Source organism: Neovison vison, chromosome 13 (genome assembly GCF_020171115.1).
Source record: "Neovison vison isolate M4711 chromosome 13, ASM_NN_V1, whole genome shotgun sequence".
Classification (NCBI taxonomy): Eukaryota; Metazoa; Chordata; class Mammalia; order Carnivora; family Mustelidae; genus Neogale; species Neogale vison.
This window is the reverse complement of record NC_058103.1, coordinates 128,715,405-128,740,868: the sequence shown is the minus strand read 5'-3', so window position 1 is coordinate 128,740,868 and position 25,464 is coordinate 128,715,405. Positions and strand designations below refer to the sequence as shown.

At 43.3% G+C, this 25,464-nt stretch overlaps 1 protein-coding gene across 5 annotated transcripts in view; it reads left to right on the top strand.

Moving 5' to 3' along the window:
- Positions 1-21,698, top strand: part of HERC2 (HECT and RLD domain containing E3 ubiquitin protein ligase 2) — a 250,796-nt gene extending 229,098 nt beyond the window's left edge. For all 5 annotated transcript variants that reach the window (XM_044232144.1, XM_044232143.1, XM_044232140.1 and 2 more), the window contains exons 81-93: positions 363-524; positions 2,513-2,604; positions 2,810-2,949; positions 7,120-7,307; positions 7,559-7,756; positions 11,505-11,588; positions 15,106-15,247; positions 15,416-15,610; positions 16,262-16,374; positions 16,963-17,153; positions 18,031-18,136; positions 18,525-18,737; positions 20,680-21,698. In XM_044232144.1, coding sequence (XP_044088079.1) covers positions 363-524; positions 2,513-2,604; positions 2,810-2,949; positions 7,120-7,307; positions 7,559-7,756; positions 11,505-11,588; positions 15,106-15,247; positions 15,416-15,610; positions 16,262-16,374; positions 16,963-17,153; positions 18,031-18,136; positions 18,525-18,737; positions 20,680-20,952 — 2,097 coding nt within the window. In that variant the 3' untranslated portion in view covers positions 20,953-21,698. The remainder of the gene's footprint in view (positions 1-362; positions 525-2,512; positions 2,605-2,809; positions 2,950-7,119; positions 7,308-7,558; positions 7,757-11,504; positions 11,589-15,105; positions 15,248-15,415; positions 15,611-16,261; positions 16,375-16,962; positions 17,154-18,030; positions 18,137-18,524; positions 18,738-20,679) is intronic.
- The last annotated feature ends 3,766 nt before the right edge of the window (positions 21,699-25,464 follow it).

Genomic DNA, 25,464 nt, shown 5'->3' with positions numbered 1-25,464 from the left:
TCTCTCCCTCCCCCTCGCCTACTGTCGAATGGACATCTGCTCTCTCCGTCTGTCTCTTTCATTCAAATAAGTAAATTTTTTTTTGGGGGGGGAAGGTTTTACATATTTATTTGACAGAGAACACAAGCAGGGGCAGAGGGAGAGAGAGAAGCAGGCTCCCTGTTCCACAGGGAGCCTGATGTGGGGCTCAATCCCAGGACCCTGGAATCATGACCTGAGCCAAAGGCAGATGCTTAACCGATGGAGCCACCCAGGCAATCATAAATAAATCTTTTTTAAAAAAATTAAGAAAAATAAAATCTTTCCTTAGGTAAATTTCCTTTCTACTGCAGTCGGATAACTTTGATTCCTTTTCTCTGAAGGTGGAGGCGCTACAGGGCCATCGCGTGGTTGACGTTGCCTGTGGCAGTGGAGATGCCCAGACCCTCTGCCTCACTGATGATGATACTGTCTGGTCCTGGGGGGACGGGGACTATGGCAAACTTGGCCGAGGAGGCAGTGATGGCTGTAAAGTACCCATGAAGGTATTTGTGTCTGCGCAGTGAGAGAAAGGCACCATTCCCAAGGATCTTGGGATGGTACCAGGTCTTTCTGGAGCTCTTAGAGCCCCCTGGGCCCTCTCAGGAGCACCAAGTCTCGTTGCCCCATCCCCCATTATGTGTCTCTCAGCACATCTTACCTTCTTTGCAGAACATATAATGGATAATTGGGTAAAAAATGAGTGAAAGGCCCAAAGGTATTGAGATACCTTAAGTGCTATTTGTGCTGTCTTGGGAAATTTATGTAATTTTGTGAGACCTGTGTTTTTATGTAGTATGTAGACCTGTTTGAGAAAAAGAATAACAAATTCTCCATAGTCTTTTCAATTTACAGAGTTTTATAGCTGTGAATATAATAGTACTTGCTGAAAGGGTTGCATCTGGTTTAGCCAGAGGCTATTTTAAACGGACATCCTATGATGGGCTAAGAGAAGAGGCTATAGGCCTGGATTGGGGGTCAGATTGTTTTTCTCCATGTGACCTGCATGATTCTGAGCAATTTCTTAACATTGTGAGACTGTCTTGCCCTTGTGAATGAGCAATTGGCAGAGATGAAGTTCATTGATGTGTTTAGATCATGTGCTGACTGCTGTGCTGCCTGCAGTGTGTGTGAACACGACCGGGTCATTTAGCTGAGGTGCTTTGCTGTGGATTTGCGAGTGTGTGTGCTGTGAAAGAACAATAGAAACGGTTGCTGCTTGGTGTCCAATCTTGTTAGGGATCTGGGACTGTGTGTGTGGAATAGAGACCCTCACTGTGCACAGGCAGCCCTGGGAGGCAGCATTCTACCAGAGGCCCCCTCAGATGGGATGAGAGCCAGGCTAGAGCTGCATAGCTTTTCTTCCCACAGCTGTGCTGCCCAGTACAGTAGCTGTTGGCCACACATGGCTATTTAAGTTTAAATTTAACTCAGTTAAGAGTAGGTAAATTTACAATTCACTTCTTCTTTCACAGTGGCCACATTTCATGTGCTCAGTAGCTCCATGTGTCTGGTAGCTTCCATTTGGGCATTGTGGACACAGCACATTAACATCATTGCAGAGAGTGGTTTTGGCTGATGCTACCTACAGCCAAAGCCTGGTGGAGACGTGCTTGGAGGCACCCCCGTGCCCTGCTGGGCACTGCTGGAAAACTAGAAGCTCAGGGCTTCTTCCTCAGTCTTATCATCTCTTGTTCCTTTTCTCTTGCAGGTGTATGGTATTTTAACCCTGTTACAGGTTACTAAGGGTTTCCAAATTTATGGAAAAACTGTCTGTTATGGACTTTATTATGCTTAGGAAAGCTTAGACACAGGCTTTGAACCGTCAGGAATTAGGATGTTGGACATTGGGGAGTTGGAGGTCATTAGTGATGTGATTGTGACAGAGATGAGGGTGAGGGGAGAACTAAGAGAATAGATTGTTTTAATTAAATTTAAAATCAAATGTGAGAACCTTAAGTCTGAGAACAGTCACAGATAATAAGAGCATAGCTTGCTGGATGAGAAAGGGTGATGACTAGGTTAGTGAGCTGTAGTGAGACCTCTGGGTATTGGCTGTGAAGGGCCTGGAACCTAAGTGTCCAGGGATGGAGGTAAGTTCCAGTACTAGCTGACTAAGGTCATATTTAAATTAATTAACCTAGATAGATGGAGGCCAGAGCTCTGGTCCTCTTGGCCAACCCTCTTCCCCATTGCTTATTGCTCCTTGCCTGTAGGCCTATGGGGTGTGAGAGGGCTGGATGGCAGAGGAGAAGTACAAGGCTTTCTGGAGAATGGAATCACCACACTGCAAAGAGAAATGGAATTGGGAGAGTGGATTTTAGGGGAAAATGATCACAGACCTTCAACTGTGATATATCCATTTTTAGTGGGTCTTTATTTGACCTGAGTAAGGATTTTCAGAATTCCTTATAAGATTTAGTTCAGTCTCTATGTGGTTACAGCAGGCAGCAATAACCTTGAGTCAGTCTAATTGAACCTTTTTTCCTTCTAGATTGATTCTCTTACAGGCCTTGGAGTGGTTAAAGTAGAGTGTGGGTCCCAGTTTTCTGTCGCCCTTACCAAATCTGGTGCTGTTTATACTTGGTATGTAAGATTCTGTTTGTTTAATATCACCAAAACTAGTTTACTAATGTGAAGTTATATTAACTGACATCTCATAGATTGAGATGTAACTTCTATAGCAGGCTGTGATTTGTGTCCTGAAGTATGGTGCTTAAGCCAAGAGGGTGGGGCAGGTGGTAAACGACAGGGCCTTGGCACTCATAATTCTATATTTCCTTTTGTGCAGGGGCAAAGGTGACTATCACAGGCTGGGCCATGGATCCGATGACCATGTTAGAAGACCACGGCAGGTCCAAGGGTTGCAGGGGAAGAAAGTCATTGCTATTGCCACTGGCTCCCTGCACTGTGTGTGCTGCACTGAGGATGGTAGGTGGGAGGCCCAGTGTTGCAACACAGAGGCCTTTGAAATCTAAGAGGTTGCTAAGGAATAATACATTCAGCTGTAACGGGCGGGGAGCAATTATATCTGAGAATTTCTCTGGTGAGCAGGACTCTGGCTCTTGTCATCTTCAGCCCCTGGTGTTAACACTTGTGAATATGTTACATTTCATGGCTGTGCAGAAAAGAGCTAACAGAGCACATCTGGATACTGCTGTCCTTAGGAAGGGCTGCTTGCAAGGTGGCCCTCAGCTGGCCTCTGAGAACCTGAATTTTGGGGGGACTCCTTCCCTTCCCTAATTGACAAAAGTCCTCGCTGTGCCTAAACAGCACAATGTGGTCTTTGCTGAAACCTGTTTTCTAGAACCTGGGTATGTGCCAGGCAGAAGTGTCCGTGTGACAGCCCTAGTGAAAACTCTGCTCACCAAAATTTCTAATGAGCTTCCTTAGTAGACAGCACTTTACATGTGTTGTCACAGCTCATTGCTAGAGGAATTAAATTTGTCCTGTGTAACTCCATTGGCATTGGATCATTGGAAGCTTGTATCTGGTTTATCTGTACTTTACCCCATGTGCCTTTTCCCTTTGCTGATTTTTCTTCATGTCCTTTCACTGTGATTGTAGCTGAGTATGACTGTATGCTGAGCCCAGGGAGTTTACCCAGTAAATGAGGAAACCTGAAGGTGGTCTTGAGGACCCCAGCACAATGGCAAAAGGGTCTGTACAGATGGAATTAAGGTTGATGATCAGCTGACATTACAATATGAAAATTATTTTGGATTATTAGATGGGCTAGTGTAATTACACAGATCCTTCACAGCAGAAAAGGAGGCAGAAGAGTCAAAGAGATGTGACAGACAGAGAAGAGGCAGGAGAGATTTTTCAAAGTGTGAGAGGGTCTTGATCCTCATTGTTGGCTACAAAGATGGAGGAAAGGGGCCAGGGAATGTGGGTGAGCACTGGAAGCTAGGAACAGGTGACAGCTGACAGCCCATAGGAAGTAAGACCTTGGTCCTCCAAAGAACTTAATTGTCCCAACAGCCTGAATGAACAAGGAAGTGGGTTCTCTCCCTTAGAGTGTCCAATAAGGACACAGCCTGCTGATAGCTTGCTATTAGCCTAGTCAGATTCGTGTTGGACTTCTGACCCACAGAACTGAAAGAACCATTTAAGCCAGTAAGTTGTGGTAATTTGTTATGGTAATGATAGAAAACTAGTGTACCATCTTTCATTAAAACAGCCATTTCCCCATTTTTCCCTTTTAAAGCCTTTGGTGAATTATATGAACATGTACCCTTCAATCGTTTCATTAATGGAGGAGTTTCCTATATGAATAAGTAATTTTTATGGTGTATTGTGGACTGACATTGTTAGTTCTTAATCAAGAACTTAGAACACATTTTTTAATTACTTCATTTTCATTCTTTAAATTTTTGAAGCAAATCACACACTTAGAGAACAGTTTGTAGTGCAGTACAAAGACCTTTTTTTGATCCGTGTGAGAGTTGGGTACTGCCCATCACTATGAACATTTGAGTGTTTACTTCCTATAAACCAGGACACTACTGAACAATCCCACCATTTGGGAAATGTACATTTGGGAAATTCCCACTGGTTATTACTACACCTGATCTTCATGCCCATTTTTATGATACAACACAAGTTACATTTAGCTGAAACATGTTCATGTCTCTTCTACTCTGAGACAATCTTCAGTTGACCATGAGCATTATTCTTTGACACTTCTTCAGTCTTCCTGATTTTTTGAACTGTGACACCCTTGAAGATTGTAGACTTGTTATATTGTAGAACATCCCTCATGTGAGTTTGTCTGATATTTCCTCAGTAGATTCAATTTCTCATCTTTGATCTTAATTCATGCTCTGTTCTTAATTTATTCTCAATTCATTGGGTGTTGTGCAATTTCTCTTGGTCCCATTACCAGTGTTGTTAACTTTAATCACTAGATTAAGGGGGTAGCTGCCAGGCTTTTCCACACTGAGTATCCTTTGTAACAAATAAGTATTTGGGATGGTATTTGAAACTATTTAAATATCCCTTTTCTCATTGAATATTTTATTCTCATCAAATGTTTATTTTTTCATTTACATCTATGTGAGATGCCAGGTTTCCTAATTTATTCAAGGGATATATATATAATCTGTTACTGTTACAAATTCTGATGCTCAGATTGGCCCTATTGTGCTAGCTTTATTTGCTGGTGTGTGCCCATCATTCATGGAATACTTCCTTGCTTTCTGACACAATGAGACACAGTATCTTCTTCATTCCCCATGGCCCAAGCCTAGCGTTGGCCATTTCCCCAAGGAATCCTGGTGTCTTTAGAGGAAAATGGTGTTTAGAAGACAGATCAGGTCGATGGATGGGCTCATTGCTTTTGGGATGTCACTGCTCCCAGGCATTCTGAGTGGACAGAGCCAGGGAATACTTACGTAAATAATATACAAATTTATATCTATGTTATTTTTGTATCTATATATGTATATTGAATACCATACATTCCCATTAAGACCACAGGTTCCAGTTCTGTACCACAGGGTTCATTCTAGTTTTCTTTCTTTCCATTTCTTTTGATGAGAATCTTGGATTTCATTATCCCTAATGCAGTGATTCAGTTACTCTGCCTCATGTGACCAGTGTCTGACCATTGCCTTTGCCCTCTCCCCTGAATGAATCCTCACACATCTTGGGCTGTGACTGCCCACTCTGGGCCACCCCTACACATGGGGTACTTGTCTCTCTGCTTAGGCCAATTCCCCACACTGGGACACCTGCTATATGGAAGTTTTTGTCATTAGTGGACTCTGATTCTTTGCATCCATCTGTACCTCTGCAGAGAAGTCCTCCTCTCCTTATCTGTGCTATGATGCCCACCAAGTGGCTTTAAGAGTAAACTGTCCAGAATGGGAAGGGGCAGGCACAAGCACACTGTCCTTGATCATGAAGGCATCACACTATACAGAGTGCTGCTTGTGGCTGCATGGCTCCCTGAGGAATCTTTGTGGATATGGCAGCTAACTTCATTTCTATTTTAGTCACCCGGTAATCTGGCCCTTAGAACAGTTTTCTGAGCCTGGGTGGCTCAGTGGGTTAAAGCCTCTGCCTTCCGCTCAGGTCATGATTCCAGGGTCCTGGGATCGAGCCCCACATCAGGCTCTCTGCTAGGCGGGAAGCCTGCTTCCCCCTCTTCCTCTGCCTGGCTCTCTGCCTACTTGTGATCTCTGTCTGTCAAATAAATAAATAAAATCTTTTTTTTTTTTTAACCCACTGAGCCACCCAGGTGCCCAAATAAATAAATAAAATCTTAAAAAAAACAAACCAAAAAAAAAAAAACCAGTTTTCTGGTGGTGTTTCATGGTTGGGATTTAGCATGGTACTCTAAAATATGATTCTCATCAATGATGAATCTCATGTTTATGTTATGAATAACTATAGGAAGAACTATGTTTCCTTTAAAAACAGGGGTTTTCTTTTTTTTTTTTTTTTTAAGATTTTATTTATTTATTTATTTGTCATAGAGAGAGAAGTGAGAGCGAGCACAGGCAGACAGAGTGGCAGGCAGAGGCAGAGGGAGAAGCAGGCTCCCTGCCAAGCAAGGAGCCCGATGTGGGACTCGATCCCAGGACGGTGGGATCATGACCTGAGCGGAAGGCAGCCACTTAACCAACTGAGCCACCCTGGCGTCCCAGGGTTTGTGTTTTTTTAACTCACTAAGCCACCCAGGCACCACTGGTTGTGTTGTTTTGAAAAACCGATATTTTTTCCTCTCCATTTAACATAAAAAATTAATTTGGGCAATTAAGGTATTATCATCTGTTTTACTATTACTGTTCTGATTAAGAACTGTTGCAGTTATATGCTTGGTCCTGTGAACAAATGCTATTTTAAGACCAGAATCTTGTGCCTCTTAACTAGAAAAGGCACATTGGCCAGCAGGGACTGTCAGGAGTTCTGAGAAGCACTCTACCTCTTTGGGTGTTATGATGAGACATGTAGGTCGCACATGAAGTTGACCTTCAAGACAGGTGATCATCAACACCCCATTGAAGGAAGTATGATTGTGATGGGAAAATGTTGGTGGTTGTGCATTCATTAGTCCCAGTATACAAGTTCTTACTCTAAATTCACTTCATTTAGGAGAAGTTTATACATGGGGCGACAATGATGAGGGGCAACTGGGAGATGGAACTACAAATGCCATTCAGAGGCCTCGGTTGGTAGCTGCCCTTCAGGGTAAGAAGGTCAACCGTGTGGCCTGTGGCTCAGCACATACCCTTGCCTGGTCAACCAGCAAGCCTGCCAGTGCTGGGAAACTTCCTGCACAGGTAAGTACGGGTTTGGCCAGCTGGGCTAGGAGTGTATAAGTAGTGACAAAGTTACTATCTGTGTATCGAATTATGCATGTAGGCCACACTCACACTTCATTTTCCATTGTATATTTACAGAGGTTTTTTTTTTTTTTTTTTTTTTTTACAGAGGTGTTTTTGAAAAAAATATTTTCAGAATTCATCTATAAGCTATGGCTTATCTGTGCATTTGACACCTAAGTTGACTTAATGCAGCTTCAATGTTTCAGGTTCCCATGGAATACAATCACTTGCAGGAAATCCCCATAATAGCACTGCGGAATCGGCTGCTTCTGCTACATCACATCTCAGAGCTCTTCTGCCCCTGTATCCCCATGTTCGACCTGGAAGGCTCTCTTGATGAAACTGGACTTGGGCCTTCTGTGGGGTTTGACACTCTGCGAGGAATTCTGATATCCCAGGGAAAGGTACTCTTGTAGCAAGCTTTGCTATAGGCAAAACTGGTATTTCAGTTTTAATCCAATGAAAATTCCTGAGCTGAGAATATAAAGAGTAAAGCTTATTCAGGAGATGTTCATTGAGCACCTACTATACGGCAGGCTCTGTTCTGGGTGCTCAGAATGTATCAGTGAAAAACAGATAAAAATGTCTTCTCTTTTAGAGCTTACATTAAAAGTTACTAGTGTGGTGTGGTATTTTCCCACTTTCTTCCCACCTCCCAAAAAGGGTGGGGTGGTTTGCAAAACTAAGCCTTCTTGGCAATGTTCTCTACTTGGCTAGCCTGAGGCATTATAGCAAATCCCTATGGGCAGCAGGAAGGAAAAAGAAGCTAATTTCTTCCCCAGGGAAGTCCAGGAGAGGGTGCTTTGATAGTCTAGATGATTTAGATGAAAGTTTACTACCAGGATGTATAGAGATTCCTTGTCAAAGGATAATTTTTAACAGGCTGTGAATAGAATCATGAAAGAGGGCACATAAAAATCACCAGACAGATTTTGACCCATTGACATCTGTAATAACTTGAGCTTTTTAGAAATAGGGTGTCTGATTCAGGAGTTAAGTTTCTGGCAAGGAAGTTGACAGGATATCCTAACAGAACCATTGTGTAATAGGGGAAATATTTGTGCCGAAAAAAAAGCACAGAGGTCAGATTTGAGGACTCCTAATTCTGAAGAGTCTATGATTCTGAGACCTATTTTGTAGCCTATTTTGTTATCAAAGATTAAGGTTTTTTAAAATTTTAATTTAATTTTTTAATTTTTAAAAAGACTTTTATTTAATTATTTGACAGAGAGCACAAGCAGGGGGAACAGCAAACAGAGGGAGAGGGAGAAGAGAAGGAGGCTCCCCACTGAGCCGGGAGCCTGAGGCAGGACTCAACCCCAGGGCCCCAGGATCATGATCTGAGCCGAAGGCAGATGCTTAACCAACGGAGCCATCCAGGCGCCCCTAATTTTTATTTTATTTTTTTAAAAAATTATTTATTTATTAGAAAGAGAGCCCCCATGCATGCAAGTAGGGGAAGAATCTGCTGGAGAGACTCTCAAGCAGACTCCTTGCTGAGCATGGAGCCCCATGCAGGGCTTGATGCCATGACCCATGAGATCATGACCTGAGCTGAAGCCAAGAGTCAGATGCTCAGCTGACTGAGACCCAGGCATCCCATATTGTTTTTTGTTTGTTTGTTTGTTGTTTTTTTAAATAATAAAATCTAGATGTTTTGGAGTCCCATCCGAGCAGATCCTCCCCTTCTCCCCCCAGGATTGGCTTTGTTGGCACTTAGCTGAAGGAGACTGGTACACACATCTTCTTTTCTCTTTTTTTTAAAGATTTTGTTTATTTGTTAGAGAGAGAGTGCCCACAAACAGGGGGAACAGCAGGGAAAGGGAGAAGTAACCTCCCCACTGAGCAGGGAGCTTGATGTGGGACTTGATCCCAGGACCCTGGGATCATGATCTGAGCGACAGGCAGACACTTAACCGACTGGGCCACATAGGCATCTCCACACATTTTATTTTAATGGGTAGCTTAGAGGCAGGTGGACATTGATAAGGATTGTGGTAACGGTAACATCTCTCCGATGGTGGGAAACAAGAAAAAGTTGTGTGTAGGTAACATTGATACGAACATTGATACAAAACTTCAATCATTTTTTAATAATAAAAAGTAGGGAGCACCTGGGTGGCTCAGTGGGTTAAGCCGCTGCCTTCGGCTCAGGTCATGATCTCAGGGTCCTGGGATCGAGTCCCGCATCGGGCTCTCTGCTCAGCAGGGAGCCTGCTTCCCTCTCTCTCTCTCTGCCTGCCTCTCCATCTACTTGTGATTTCTCTCTGTCAAATAAATAAATAAAATCTTTTTAAAAAAAAAAGTAGGAAATTTGATCCCTTTTACCATTTTTTTAAAATCTGTCAGAGTAGAGGTGAGAATAGGCAGCTAGGGGAAAAAGCCTTCCCACATAGGGAGAAAACCAAGTGAGAGGCAGGATGTGTTCCACACGGACTGCATGAGTGTTCTGGAGGCTGTGAGCACGGCTGGGACAGCAGGAATGCTGAGGGAGTCCAGCAGGCACCCTCGGGGTGGGTGTGGATGTGTAATAGGCCTCTGTTCTGGTCCTGGGTAGGAAAGGATCATACCTGTTGGAAAATTGGGACTGTATGTTGCTTGTGACCATGGAGAGTTATTACCAGGATGCAATTCAGAGCACAGAAGTGAGAGAGCACCCCAGGAGAGCCAGCTGGGTGAGACCATTCAGAGAAAAAAAAATGTTCCTGTGAAGGAGGAACTGGCCTTGGTTCTGGGCAATTAGTAAAACACAAGTTAGGCAGAGGAGAGGGCAAAAGTAGCTGGTAGGTGTTATATAAGGGTGCGTGGTGATGGATGCACCTCTTTGAGACCTTGTGTGCTGTGGTGGGTTCGCCTCTATGGACTGGTTGTCTCTCTGACACCTTCACTTGATCTTCTCTGCTTCTGAGGCCACCTCCTTGGGCTGCTTAGGGCTCTTGCCCGTCCTGCTTTCAGAGGCTGGAGTTCTGACCTGGGAGAGGGACCTAGATCCTGTTACAGGTACCTTGGGCTTCCCTGGCCATGTTGTATTTGGACAAGAGCAGGGTTATCCATTTGGCAGAGATCTGGGACTCCCACTGATCCTACCTTCTTTGAGTCTCTTGAGTCTCCTTCCCTATTTCTGTCCTCACTGCTGCTGCCTGTGCCCTAGTCCATATGAGCATGGCGGGCCTGCTCTGCCTGGGTGATATTGGGCCCCATTCTCTTTTTATGCTGTTTCGCCCTGGGTATTCCAGGTTTCTTTCAGTATATGGTAACTATATGTTCCCTCCTTCATTGGTCTCCCCACCCCCACCCCGAGCCTGGCCTGACCTGCAGGACCCCCTGGCCATGCTGCTCTTCAGTGGTTTTGTCAGGACAATGACAGTGAGGCATAGTGTTTAATGTCAGTCCTGCCATGTGGACTTGTGGTTTGTCTGGAAGCCCTTGGTTTTCTAGTCGATCCTCTGGGCTTGGCCTGAGTCCTAAGTCAGAGCAGACATCTGGACCTCCACCAGAGTGTGGTGGGCTCCTCTTGCCTCTAAATAGGGGACATGTAGCACTGGTGGGCCTCTGCATAGATTTGTGGATGGGTTCCAGACCCATCCACACCACCTCACGATTCAGAAAAGAGCATTTGTAGTTACTGTTCTTAAGAAAATTTGACTTTTTGGAATATTACTTAGCCATCAGAAAGGATGAATACCTACCATTTGCATCGACATGGATGGAACTGGAGGGTTTTATGCTAAGTGAAATAAGTCAAGCAGAGAAAGACGATTATCATATGGTTTCACTCATATGTGGAATATAAGAAGTAGCACAAAGGACCATAGGGGAAGGGAGGGAAAACTGAAGCAGGAAATCAAAGAGGGAGTCAAACCATGAGAGACTCTGGATTCTGGGAACAAACTGAGGGTTGTAGAAAGGGGGGTGTGGGCATGGGGTAACAAGGTGATGGGTATTAAGGAGAACACATGTTGTGATGAGCCCTGGGTGTTATATGCAACTAATGAATTGTTGAACACTACATCAAAATCTAATGTTGGCTAATTGAGCTTAATAAAAATAAAAAAAGAAAATTTGACTTAGGAAAGGATATTTAAAACAAACCTATGGGTAATAATATTTCCTATAGCAGATTCTAAATTTTGTCCATCTGTCGTGTTTTAGGAGGCAGCTTTCCGAAAAGTAGTACAAGCAACTATGGTGCGAGATCGCCAACATGGTCCTGTGGTAGAATTGAACCGGATTCAGGTAACAAGTGAAAACTGTTCTTAGTCTAACTAACAATTCTTAGATAGGATGGTTTTGTCGTTGGGAGTCACAGCTTGGGAGGAAAGCAGACTTTCTCATGTGCCCTTGCTTTAGAGAGCAAGGTGCTACCTATCTGTGATGTTCTGTGGTGCTAAGGCTTCCAGTGGGAATGTAAATTGTTTTCTTTGTAACAGAAGTCAGAAAGACTTATTTCAGATAATCCAGAAGGATAGATACAGATAAGCAAAGAGAGAGAAGCAAAAATGACCTTATTTCTACCAAATAGTAATAACTACTGCTGACATTTGGAGGTGTGTTTGTATGTTTGTCATAATTGAAACTGGATTCGTCTCTTTTGTAACTTGCCCTTTTTTCCTCTTATAACATTGTAAGCACCTCTCCTTGCCCTACAGTGAGACTGTGGGATTATTTTCACTGACCACCTACCCCATGTTCTCTTAGTTTCCTCTGTCAGATTTCTCTGCAGAGTGCTGGAAGGCTGTGCCCACTTTTCTGGGATATAGCGGGGCTTCTCAGCACCGTCCCAACTACAGATGTGTCTTCAGTTGCCTTCCTTGTATTGGGTTCTGAGAAGCAGGGCCAGTCAGAGGCACTCCATACATCAAATTGTATGTGGGGACAATTCCTCTTCCCACCAGCCTCACACCCTTTCTGGCTCTGATACCTATCTTTGCCTATTTAATAGACCAGAATCACTAATACTGTTCTGTAGTAATCAGAGAAATGAAAAGTAGGCCATCTCTGACTTAAACCTGCTGCTAAGTGTAGATACACTTAACAGTTTAAAAAATTAACTAAAACAGGAGAACTCCACCACTGATTATGGTGTTGTGTATACTTGACATTTAACATGCAAATGAAATAGCCCCACCTCTTGGAACAGAAACAGAGAGTTACTAAGAACAAATTCTTTGTTCCTTTATATTAACACATGATTTTTACCCTGATGTTGGTTGCATGACTAGACATTTCTCTAGAGTTGCTCTTGGGGGCATTTTTGAATTAAGACACAAATTCTGGTCATTTGTTGGAGAACACATGTGACCACACTGATGGAAGTAGTCCCTTCACTGACGTCAGACTCTTTAATACTAAGCTGGAGGTCAGTGAACACACTCTACAAACAAATGGGCTGTTTAATTAGGTTTATAAAAAAAGTTTTTCTCACCTTGAAGATCATTTTATTTTTTTCTATGTTATTAGGTCTTAAACACTGAGGTTTATAAGTGAGGAAAGTTCAACTAACACAGATGGTTGGGCATTCCTAGATCATATGCCTGCCCCAGCCACACACAGAGGTGCCCAGCCAGGGACAGCAGCCTGATATGGGTATTCAGATCTCGGGCTTTTGGCATCACTGAGCCTTGGTGATGTGGAACCCATGTTAAACATGCCTTTTCTGTCTTTCTCTTATGTTGATTTTGCATTCATCATGTTTGGACACCTCTTTCCTTCTTGCCTTTATGTTCTAGCATTTATGTCAAAAATGTTCAGTACATGTTTGAAAAAATAGAATGGGTAAAGGACAAATTCATATTAGCATTTTTAAAATGCACATAAACAGCATTCAATGCAGTATACCATGGGTGCTCTAGTATACCTTGGGGCCCTCTGGTATGAGAGTTAGGTCCTTTTTAGTTCAGATTTCATACTTCCTCCTGAAGCTAGAAAGATCTTCCACAAGAATAGAATTGTTTTTTTTTAATCAAAAATAGAATAGAGGGTGATAATGAGATGTATTCCATGAATCCAAGTTGAGCTCAAGATACCAGTTGATCCAGAAAGGTGGTGTCAGCTGTCCTGTAGCCACAGATTGCTGCTGGCATCCACCTTCTCCCATGGGAATGCCATTGTAGATATTCTCATACTGTCTGTGCAGAGTATTCTAGAGACAGTAAAACTTAGGCATGTTCCTGGAGGGTTTTGTTTGTTTGAATATGATTTAGTTTTATAACAGAATCTGAATATCACTGTACATAAAAAAATTTTTTTAAAAATTTATTGCAGAATTAATGAGCATGCTCATTTCTGAAAATTTGGAAAATTCAGATTAAAGGCAATTAAAATGACTTCTATTCCTATTGTCCAGAAGTAGCCACAGGTACACAGGTACCTGCTTGTCCTCGCAGAGTCATAGCTGTGTTCTCATAGCCATTTCCCTCAGAGGAGCCAAGAGCATCAGTTTAATTGGTATTATAAATGGAGATGATGTGACATTCAGAGTAGGAAGATGGGTCTGCATCTTGTTTCTCGTGGATGGACACATCCATCTTCCCTTCTGTAGCTCAGTTTCCTCCAGGGATTTTGGGTACCTTGAAGAACTGCTGTGAGGTTTAAATGAAATCACATTTGTGAAAATACAGTCAAATATGTGGCACAAAGAACATTTCATTCCATAGGAAGCTAATTCATTATTGTCATTATTCATAAGTCTTGTTTATGATTATTTGTGTGTATTTGCTATTTAAACTCAGCCTAGAACTTACTTAAGAAGTTAAGGATCGTGAGAGTTTAGCTGGACGAGGCAACAGAAAAGTGCATTTTCATGAACATTTTTTCTTAACTTTCCATTTTGCCATTATTTTAGACTGAGTTTCTAAAGTGATTCTGAAGCACTGTATAGCCTACAAAACTGCAGGGTTACTGAGCCCCTACTAGGTGAGGGCCTTGAGAGCTCTTGGTCTGATCTGTTTGAAAATCTTAGCCTAGGGTGAGAAATATAGGTAGAAAAAGTGATTGTAGTTGGGGGGGGGTGCAGTGACCCCCAAGGGTTGGAGTAGGATACATGCAGATGAGTAAGGGAGGGGAGGAAGATTCTGTTTTGGATGACATGGTGCCTCCAGGTTTGGTCTCAGCCATTTGGTTTGAAGCTTAGAGTCCTGATAGTGTTCTAAGGATGGCTGCTTTGGGGTTGCTGGCATCCTATTCATGGAGGCCGAAGCAGTGTGGTAAAGTGGTTGGCTGTGGTTAAAGTTATGAAGTGTGAGGGTGAATCATATTATAGTTACTGACCACATGGGCTGCACCCATGTGAATGGCCAACCGAGGTCTATAATTTCTTGAGGGAATGTTTACTTAGATACCACCAGTCGTGAGGGGTGCTATGTTGTGGCAACATGCTGCATGCATTTGGTGAGCAGCGGCCGTGTCTTCCATCGTGATAGCACAGATTCCATTAGCACAGCTGTCCAGCGAGCACCTTGTTTGTGAGGCCTGAGGACACAAACCCTCTGAGAACCTCAAAGATTGGTTTCACACTCCTTTCCCCTCACTGTGGGCTCCACTCATGACAGCTCTTTAGGTCCAGCAGCAGAATGCTGGCTGGACTTCTACCCTGGTGACCAGGGCAGAGGAGTAAAGGGTAACAAGATGGGGGAGAGGCTGTAGGGCTCATTGTTGCCACAGGTGTCCCAGGGCTGGTTAGCTGTGGAAGATAGTAGCTGTGTGCTTTCTGCTGCTGTGGCTGTTTCATACTTATTTCTTTTCTCCTCTCTAGGTCAAACGTTCAAGGAGTAAAGGCGGCCTAGCAGGCCCTGATGGGACCAAGTCTGTCTTTGGGCAGATGTGTGCTAAGATGAGCTCATTTAGCCCCGACAGCCTCCTCCTCCCCCACCGTGTCTGGAAAGTCAAATTTGTGGGTGAGAACTTGCATGCACTAGCAGGCCTGTGGTCCTGAGGGTTGGCAGTCTGAGCACAGACAGTAGTACAGTGGGCATTATTACAGGGGAGCTGAGAAGTTCATCTAGCTGCACCCTGCAGGGCTTTGCTGGTGTGACTAAGTGTTGCTGACTCTCTTTTCCCTCAAGGTGAATCTGTGGACGACTGTGGTGGTGGCTACAGTGAGTCCATAGCTGAGATCTGTGAAGAACTGCAGAATGGACTCACCCCACTTCTGATCGTGACGCCCAATGGGAGAGATGAGTCAGGGGCCAACCGCGACTGCTACCTGTTCAGCCCCGCTGCCAGGGCGCCCGTACACACCAACATGTTCCGCTTTCTGGGTGAGCCTTCTTGCACGGGAATGGTGCCTCAATTATGTGGCTTTGTGTGCCCCAGTTACTTAATGTCTGCTCTGTCTTGGGAATGACAAATATTTCGAGTATTTGGTTTTAACTTTTTCACTGTGCAGGTGCAGGGACATGTAGAGCCAACCATCAGTGAGTGGCTAGGTGCCAAGGGTCAGAAAATGTCTGGCGCATCAAGGATCTGAAATACCATGTTTCTGCAGCTTAAATGTGTCTGAAACTTGGGGTCAGATCTGAAGGGTTTTGGTAGTTGGTCATTCCCTCCCTCCTGTTCCATTAAATATATATGCTGAGTGCTCCTATTGCTGCCTGTTCCTCTCCAGGTACGGCGCCTACCTTCCTTGAGAAACTCCATCTGTTTTAAAGGAATGGAGATTGGCCTCTGTGTGGCTTATACTTATTGGTACAAAGAGAAGAGTTAGAAACTAGGCCCATAGGAACAAAAGGAAACAATGAATTTAGAACAGGACAAAATGTATTAAGGATGGACCTGTCTCCATGAATTTGGGTAACATTGGTTTAGAAGGCACTGAGGCCCAGTGTGGAGCTATTCTGGGGTGTTAATTGAACTATATGTTTTATCATTGATTTCAAGTATCTCCTGTTACTTGTGCCTTGACTGAGCAGGTGTGTTACTGGGCATTGCTATCCGGACTGGGAGTCCCCTGAGCCTCAACCTGGCTGAGCCTGTCTGGAAGCAACTGGCTGGGATGAGCCTCACCATTGCAGACCTCAGTGAGGTAACCACCAGGAAAGTGGGGATGGGGAAATGTGACACCTAGTGTACCTGGTACAGAGTGCAAGGGGCATCCCTGGCTACAGACTGCTTTCTAGTAGCAAAGAAGGTCTGTGGATGTTAGGCCAGTTTGCCTCTGGAACTTGATAGACCATCTATTTTGTGGTGCTTTTGCAACTTGAAATCTTGTCAGATAAGAAAATTCACCCAATTTTCCTGTGGAGAATCAGAGCTTGTGAATGGCTGGGTGGTGGCTTTGGCTTTCAGGTGGGGAAGCATGACTGGCTGACCACAGCCAGCATCTTCCCTGTGGCCATACTTCCCTTGGTACCACGACTGTAGGGTGGGGATCTGTATCCAACCAGTGGCTGTTGGCTAATTTTAAGGACTTCCTTGAATTACAAGCTCATTTCCTTAGCTCCCTGTGTGAAGTGCTTTCTCACTGCTGGTCTCTTATTTTCTGGCATTTATAATGCACCAGCAGCCTTGAGGTACACCCAGTGCAGACTGAGGCACCGTCATGGCTGAACTACAATTAGAAGTGTTTAAAGACCCTGGCTTAACATGTGGGCTCCCTTTTTTCCCTCGAAAGGTTGATAAAGATTTTATCCCTGGGCTCATGTACATCCGTGACAATGAAGCCACCTCAGAGGAGTTTGAGGCAATGAGCCTGCCCTTCACTGTGCCAAGTGCAAGTGGCCAGGACATCCAGCTGAGCTCTAAGTATACACACATCACCCTGGACAACCGTGCAGAGTATGTCCGGCTGGCAATAAACTACAGGTGGGGTCATCTGCCTTCTACTGTTTTGGTTCAGTAAATAGCAAAAATAGGAAATAGTTTGCTTGGATGGCTGCATTTTTCAGAAATCCCATCCAGTAAAATGTTAGTAGACTTGGTTCTAACAACTACTCATCTATAGTTATCAAAGCTTATTTTGTAATCCAAATCAGAGTATTCATTATTTTTGTCCGAGATTCCTGGCTCTGACTAGAATTGTGCTGTTTTGGGAGCTCTCCAGGCAGAACTCAGAGGACCTGTGGGTACCCTCCTGTAGGTGCCCCTCTGTGAGCTCTCCTGGGCAGCATTGTGTCAGGGCTGGTCCCACCCCTGCCTGGCCCTCAGCAAAGCCACCCATCTAGCTTCTGCTGCTCCTTGCTCCTTCCACCTGACATTACAAGTCCACACAGTCTTTGTTCTTCAGAAGCACCTGGCCAGGTACTTGGTAAGATTGCACATTGGCTGGGCTTTGCCTGCTGAGTTCTGGTTGTGGGTAGTCCCGGCAAGTGTGCTATGCTGTCCCTTTGTATTCATTTCTGCCTTATGCCCTAACTCACCAGTCATGAAGGCCCTGAGCACAGTATTTGCTTCCAGAGGGATCTTACTGTGGGTGCTGTGGAGCCTGGTTTTCTGGTGCACATCTAATTCTGGCTCCTTCCTGGGTATGCAATAAGTATTAAGAATTGTGTCTTGGAAGCTCTAGGTAGTTTTTAAGATTATCCTCTATGTGCCAATGTAGGTGAACTCAGTCTATGAGAAGCTCTGTGATGCTATTTTTATGAGCTACATGCCTTGGTCATCTATGGGGTAAGGTTTGTTATGAGCAGGACAAGACCTACATTACCAAAGATAGAAATGCAAAGTGAGTTTTTTCTTTCAGACTCCATGAATTTGATGAGCAGGTGGCTGCTGTTCGGGAGGGAATGGCCCGAGTCGTGCCTGTCCCCCTTCTTTCTCTGTTCACTGGATATGAATTGGAGACGATGGTATGCCCCTGAAAGCTGCTGCCCTAGACCTGCATTTTCATATCGAGCCACTAAATCAGTGCCGCTAGTTAATTTCTTGGTTAAATCTTGCACTTAATTTACATCTGAAATATGCTTATGCCTGGTAGATGAGGTGAAAACATGTTTGAAAAGTGGGTGTTCCCGGCCTGTGTCCTTCCTTTCCTTGCAGCCCCCATCCCACACCAGGGTGGAGCACAGGGTCAAGTACACATCCACCCGAACACATGGGACCCAACCCCCAAACTGTCCACTCTGGCTCTCACGTACATCCTGCCTGAAACAAGCCTTGGTAGGAAGAGGGATTGACTCTATACTGAAGCGAAAAGTCAGAAGTGTCCGCCAGCCCTGACGGTATGTCCTTCTGCAGGTATGTGGCAGCCCAGATATTCCTCTGCATCTCCTAAAGTCAGTGGCTACCTACAAAGGAATCGAGCCTTCTGCATCCCTCATCCAGTGGTTCTGGGAGGTGATGGAGTCCTTCTCCAACACAGAGCGATCCCTCTTCCTTCGCTTTGTGTGGGGTCGGACAAGACTGCCCAGGACCATCGCCGACTTCCGGGGCAGAGACTTCGTCATCCAGGTGCGATTCCTGTATATCTTGTGGTGTCAGCTGTAGGGGTATGCTCCTTGCACATGATCCTACAGCTCATTAGAAAATGGGACTCTTGTGTTAACATGGTTTTTTCCTTCTTCCTGGAAATAATAAAAAGCACACCCCACAACTTCTTTGATTTGATTGCTCAAAATTTCATGACTATAGATCTTAAATCTCACTTTCTACTTCTGGAAAATTTATCTGGCCACCACCGGAAGATACTGCTATTATGTCAGCATATTTGAGATTTTGAGCACACATGTCTTTTAAAACATATATTTGAAAAAATGTTCATCATCATTAGCCCTCAGGGAGATTCAAATTAAAACCACATTGAGATATCACCTTACACCAGTTAGAATGGCCAAAATTAACAAGACAGGAAACAACATGTGTTGGAGAGGATGTGGAGAAATGGGAACCCTCTTACACTGTTGGTGGGAATGCAAATTGGTGCAGCCTCTTTGGAGAACAGTGTGGAGATTCCTCAAGAAATTAAAAATAGAGCTTCCCTATGACCCTGCAATTGCACTCCTGGGTATTTACCCCAAAGACACAGATGTCGTGAAAAGAAGGGCCATCTGTACCCCAACGTTTATAGCAGCAATGGCCACGGTCGCCAAACTGTGGAAAGAACCAAGATGCCCTTCAACGGATGAATGGATAAGGAAGATGTGGTCCATATACACTATGGAGTATTATGCCTCCATCAGAAAGGATGAATACCCAACTTTTGTAACAACATGGACGGGACTGAAAGAGATTATGCTGAGTGAAATAAGTCAAGCAGAGAGAGTCAATTATCATATGGTTTCACTTATTTGTGGAGCATAACAAATAGCATGGAGGACAAGGAGCGTGAGAGAGGAGAAGGGAATTTGGGTAAATTGGAAGGGGAGGTGAACCATGAGAGACTATGGACTCTGAAAAACAATCTGAGGGGTTTGAAGTGCCGGGGGAGGGGGGTGGGAGGTTGGGGTACCAGGTGGTGGGTATTATAGAGGGCATGGCTTGCATGGTGCACTGGGTGTGGTGAAAAAAAATAATGAATAATGTTTGTCTGAAAATAAATAAATTGATATAAAAAAAACCAAAAAACAAAACAAAACAAAAAACATATATTTGATTCTTTGGTTGAATTAAGTAATGTTGCTTATTGGGAAAAATAAGAGCACCCATCAGATTGAGAACAAGAGTTTTGCTTTGAGTTCTAACTCTGTGGTCCAATGGTCAGAAACAGGCTTTGTTTATCTGCTGAGTCATGGGGTGAAGTGATGTAATCCCCTCCCCCTCTATCCTGAGGCAACAGGTGTGATTTTCCATGTAGCAATACCATGGGGATGGGGGACTTCCCGGAGGGGCAGATTAGGATGGAGCATCCTTTCTTCCTCCATATTTGAAAGGATTTGGGGATGGGCTCCTTCCTGAGCACAGCCTGACTCCAGTCTCTGACTGGGGTTGCAATAGAAGTCATGTGCCAGAGAGATCTTTGAGACCAACATGTAGTTTTTCTCTCCAAAAGTAGGTAATTTCTGGGTCCAGCATTCTGGCTGGCTTTATAGTGTTTTATCTGTAATAGTCAAAGGGGCTAATGGGTTTAAGGAGAATTCCCCATGTGGGTGCGTGCTGAGCCTGTGTCTTCTGCCTGCTTTGTGCCAGACCCTCTTCTCAGCACTGATTTGTCAAAAGTAATTGCCAAAGTAACCAATTACTATTCTTAACTATAAGTCCTAGGAATTACTGAGTTGCTCCTTTTAATTTCTAAAATGGGCTAGAGTATTTGTATTCTGATACTTCGTTATTCTTAACCAAAAATATTATGATTTTTGTGAGAGTAAGGAGTCTAATGAACATAATAAAATAGATTAACAGTTCTACCTGTCCTTGTACATAGTCTCTGATTATTTAACATCTTTTTCATCAACAGGTATTGGATAAATACAACCCTCCTGACCACTTCCTTCCTGAGTCCTACACCTGCTTCTTTTTGCTGAAGTTGCCTAGATATTCCTGTAAGCAGGTGCTGGAGGAGAAATTAAAATATGCCATCCACTTTTGCAAATCGATAGACACAGATGATTATGCTCGCATAGCCCTTACAGGAGAGCCAGCTGCCGATGACAGCAGTGACGACTCAGAGAATGAGGATGTGGATTCATTTGCTTCAGACTCTACACAGGATTATTTAACAGGACACTGAAATGGAGAAATGCCATTCATCGCAAGCCACCAGGAGACTAAGCAAGGAGGCAGGGTGCTGCAGACTAGAGTATAGGAGGTAGTGTGTTTGATGAGAATTATTAGGTCTCTAAAATGCATGGGGGTTGGCAGGGTGACTGATCACTCACGATTGAACAATGAATGGAATAATGATTGGGAAATCAGCCTTGCACATGGGGGGACTATGTGGACACTAACATTTATTTTTGAGACTTAAAAGGGTCTTACCCATAATGCTGCATTACGTGTAGGACTTCTGTGTTTACTACAATGTGTAAATGTTTATATAAATACTGAATTGCAGCATCCCCAAAATGAATAAAAAACCTTTTTACTTGTGGGTGCAATAGATTGTTTTTATTTCTTTTTTCTTCAAGTGTTGTGCATTGTCTTGATTGTACATTGGAAATCCTGTGTAATGATTAAATCGTATTATAAATATTTCAATTAATATTACCCTGAATTTGTTTATTAAAAGTTTTTTGAACATTAAATGATCAGTATTACTTAAATGCATCTAGAGGTTATTTAAAACAAAACCAAAACAAAAGTTGATCTCCCTCTTCTCCCCAGGTGCACATTTTAGCATATGCAGTATGTAACTTGAATTGAGGCCTTTCTGTGAGCAATATCTATCATAGAAAGTATACTATATATAATGTTTGTGTCCTGTATATCTCTTAATTTTAATTCCCTATAAATAAAACATCTGTCGTAAAATTGTAAGCTGAGTCTTATCTGGTTAGACTAGCACTGGTGGATGTGCTATATCCAAAAATAGTTTTGGATAGAGCATTAGTTAAAGCTATTCCAATCTAGTTTATGCATTTTTGATTAAAAAAAAAAAAAACCAAACCCATTCCAGTGACAAAGGAGGAATGGGTAAAAGAATGGGAACATTCCAAAGGGAGTGGCTGGTGTTGGGATCTGAGGACCAGGCGCCTTCAGGATCTTTTCCCCTGTCCTCCACTCCTGCCTGTCCTGGTTCCCATCCCATTGGTCTGGGGCCACGGGGTGTGTTTCTGGTCCAGTTGGCCATGGGATAGGATTTGAGAGCTGCATGTTCTAGAATTGTGTGAATGGCAAGTTCTCTGCAAAGGGAAAGACTGAGAATAGGATAGGAAAGTTGGCTAACAGGCCTGGTATGCTCAAACTTGAGGTAAACTAGATGAAGGCAAAAGATGTTTATGTTGAGGGGTTATTTCTTTATTCAGGGACACAATGTTTTGCATTAGGAAATCCAAAGAAAAAGTTTCTGGGAATTTATCTATGACCAAATTTGTGAATGCCCAGTTTAATCTTTTTTTTTACCTTGGCTCAAAATCTCTATAATCTATGAGGCGTTTTTCAAATCACCAACATTTTTGTTATCAGTCACCTTTTGCTGCATAACAAACTACTCCTAAATTTGGTGGCATGCAAGATGCAACATTTATTTCTCACATATCTGGATTGGCTAGTTTTGGCTGAATGGCTTTAGACAGTGGGATGGGCCAGGCTCTTCTTCACATGCTCTTCTGACTACACAAGGCAAGAGAACAGTTGAAAACAGGCAAGGCCTATGCTCATAACTGAACTGTCCCTCAATCCACATTCTGTGGGCCAACCCCCAAACATGTGGACTGACAAATATCTTTTGCCTCTAGAATAGCTAGAAAGTCTTGTTCAAGGACCTCTCCATTTCCCTTTCATGGTGTCCCATGAGGTCCTTTTTTTCCAACTATATATCTGCAGGAAACAACATTTTTTTCATACCCCGCAACCAAAACTGTATTGCAATATATGGATGGCAGAAACTGAAAAGAGATTCCAACTATCTTTTCATAAGCCAGTAGTAAAAAGATTAATAAACATTTTAATGCTACTTCTCAGAAAATCACTAATGTTTTTAATTTTGGAATATAATTTTTCAGAATAGTATTCATGTTAATAAATAATGGGTTTGTTGGGACACTTGGGTGGTGCAGTTGGTTAGGCATCTGACTCTCAGTTCCACTCGGGTTGTGGGATCAAGCCCCACATTGGGCTCGACCCTCAGCATGGAGTCTGTTTGGGATTCTCTTTCTCTCCATCTGCCCTTCCCACTTGTACTCACTCGCTCTTTTTCTCACTCTCTCAGATCTCAAAAGAAAAATAAGTAATGGGCTTATTTTATTTAAAAATGAATGAAATTTTTTTTTAAGATTTTATTTATTTATTTGACAGAGATTACAAGTAGGCAGAGAGAGAGAGAGAGGAGGAAACGGGCTCCCTGCCAAGCAAAGAGCTCGATGCGGGGCTTGATCCTAGGACCCTGGGATCATGACCCGAGCTGAAGGCAGAGGCTTTAACCCGCTGAGCCACCCAGGAGCCCCAAAAATGAATGAATATTTTAAAACATTTTAATTTTAATTTCAAATATGGTAATTATTGATAGATAGAACCTAGATAAAAATTAGTGAAATAAGTCAAGCAGAGAGAGTCAATTATCATATGGTTTCACTTATTTGTGGAGCATAACAAATAGCATGGAGGACAAGGGGTGTTAGAGAGGAGTAGGGAATTTGGGTAAATTGAAAGGGGAGGTGAACCATGAGAGACTATGGACTCTGAAAAACAATCTGAGGGGCTTGAAGTGGCGGGGCGGGGGTGGGAGGTTGGGGTACCAGGTGGTGGGTATTATAGAGGGCACGGCTTGCATGGAGCACTGGGTGTGGTGAAAAAATAATGAATACTGTTTTTCTGAAAATAAATAAATTGAAAAAAAAAATTACTGAATGAAAAAGCGTTCTGAGTCACTGCTGCAGAGGAGGGAACTGCAAAGTCATTACCGGAACTGTGGTCCAGGGAAATGCAAACAGCTTGGACAGCCATGCCTTCCACCTACCAGGCTTTGTCTCTGTTGTGTTTACATTGTTGAGAAGCAATTACCTGAGCCCTCCTGTTAGGAGCTCTTTTCCTTTACCTTCAGAAATGCTGGGGGATTATCTGTTTCCTACATTTTTTCCACTCAAGGAAAAAAAAAGACTTTGATTTTCATAGAACAGTTTCTTCATTTTTGTCCAAGACAGTCTCTAAGTTACCTATCCTTTTCAATTTAACTCTTCAGTCTTACCCGATGTATGCGGCCTGAAGTTATGGTTCATTTTGGCAGACTGAAATTAGTGTGGCAGAACCTATGGAAACATAAATTGTGGGAAAGACAGACCCAAACTGTGCTAGGAGTGGAAGTCTTCAGTCACTGATGAAGATTCCTTAATTTTATTAGCAGGTTCCATTAACATTTTAAATTGTGGATTAATCCCTGCAGAGGCAATTAGATGATGTGATGTATCTTGTGTTTTTCTTTCTTTCTTTCTTTTTTTTTAAATATTTTATTTATTTATTTCACAGAGAGAGAGAGAGAGATCACAAGTAGGCAGAGAGAGAGGGGAAAGCAGGCTCCCCTGCTGAGCAGAAAGCCCAATTCAGGGCTCTATCCCAGGACCCTGAGATCATGACCCGAGCTGAAGGCAGAGACTTAATTCACTGAGCCACCCAGGTGCCCCTTGTGTGTTTTTCTACCAATAAAAGTAGCAGATACACATATATAATGCGTATGAAGCTGCCTCTGTTAAATTTATAAAAACTTAATACGGTGCCTGACACTAGTGTTCACCTTTAGAATCCCTGACAAATTCTTTTGGATTTCTTAGCATAGACCACCTCCAGTATTGTCCCCTGGGGTCTGATAGCCTCCCCTCCCTAGTGCTTGCTCATGGGCTGCCTGCCTCTCATGCCTCTGTTTGAACTTGTCTGCCCTCCATACAACCAAATGGCCATCTGCTTTGCTCTGAGTTAATTCACTTGGTACGCTCCATCCTTCAGATCCCAAGTACAAACTTCAGGAGCTGTAATTGGTTTTCTTGAGCTTGTCCCAGCTCTGGACAACCCAGCAGTACCTACTATACCACAGTATACATATAGTATACTACAGTATACATACAGTATACATATAGTATACATACAGTAGTACTATACTACTGCACAGCAGTGCAGGGTGGTTGTATTAGAGGTAGTCCCTGCTCTACCACATGATCCATGACTGCAGGAGTGACTGCTGGATCTGTGTTGTTGCTGGACACGGGGCCCAATTCAGACAGGTCCACTTCTGAAAGATACAACTCATCGTCTACAAGTGGTGGCAATCTCCCCAGTGGCTGTTTGAGCACTAGAGAACGTGGAAGCAGTACCTGGCTGACAGGTACTCAACAATGAACACTAAGGTGGGTTATTCATTTCATCAGCATGAAATACTGTCCAGCATCAAGGGGACCACTGGCTTTTGAGGTTGTTAACTAGAAACATCTGGGTTGACTAGAAATCTAGGTATTCCAGACAAAGCTTCCTAAGTCCATGTACAGGTAAATTGTTTTGACTTGCAAAACTAGCCAAGATACTTTAATTTAGGGATAGTGGAAGAGAATGGAGAAGTCTGAGGTATGGGCAACTAGGTTTCTACATGCTGGCTATT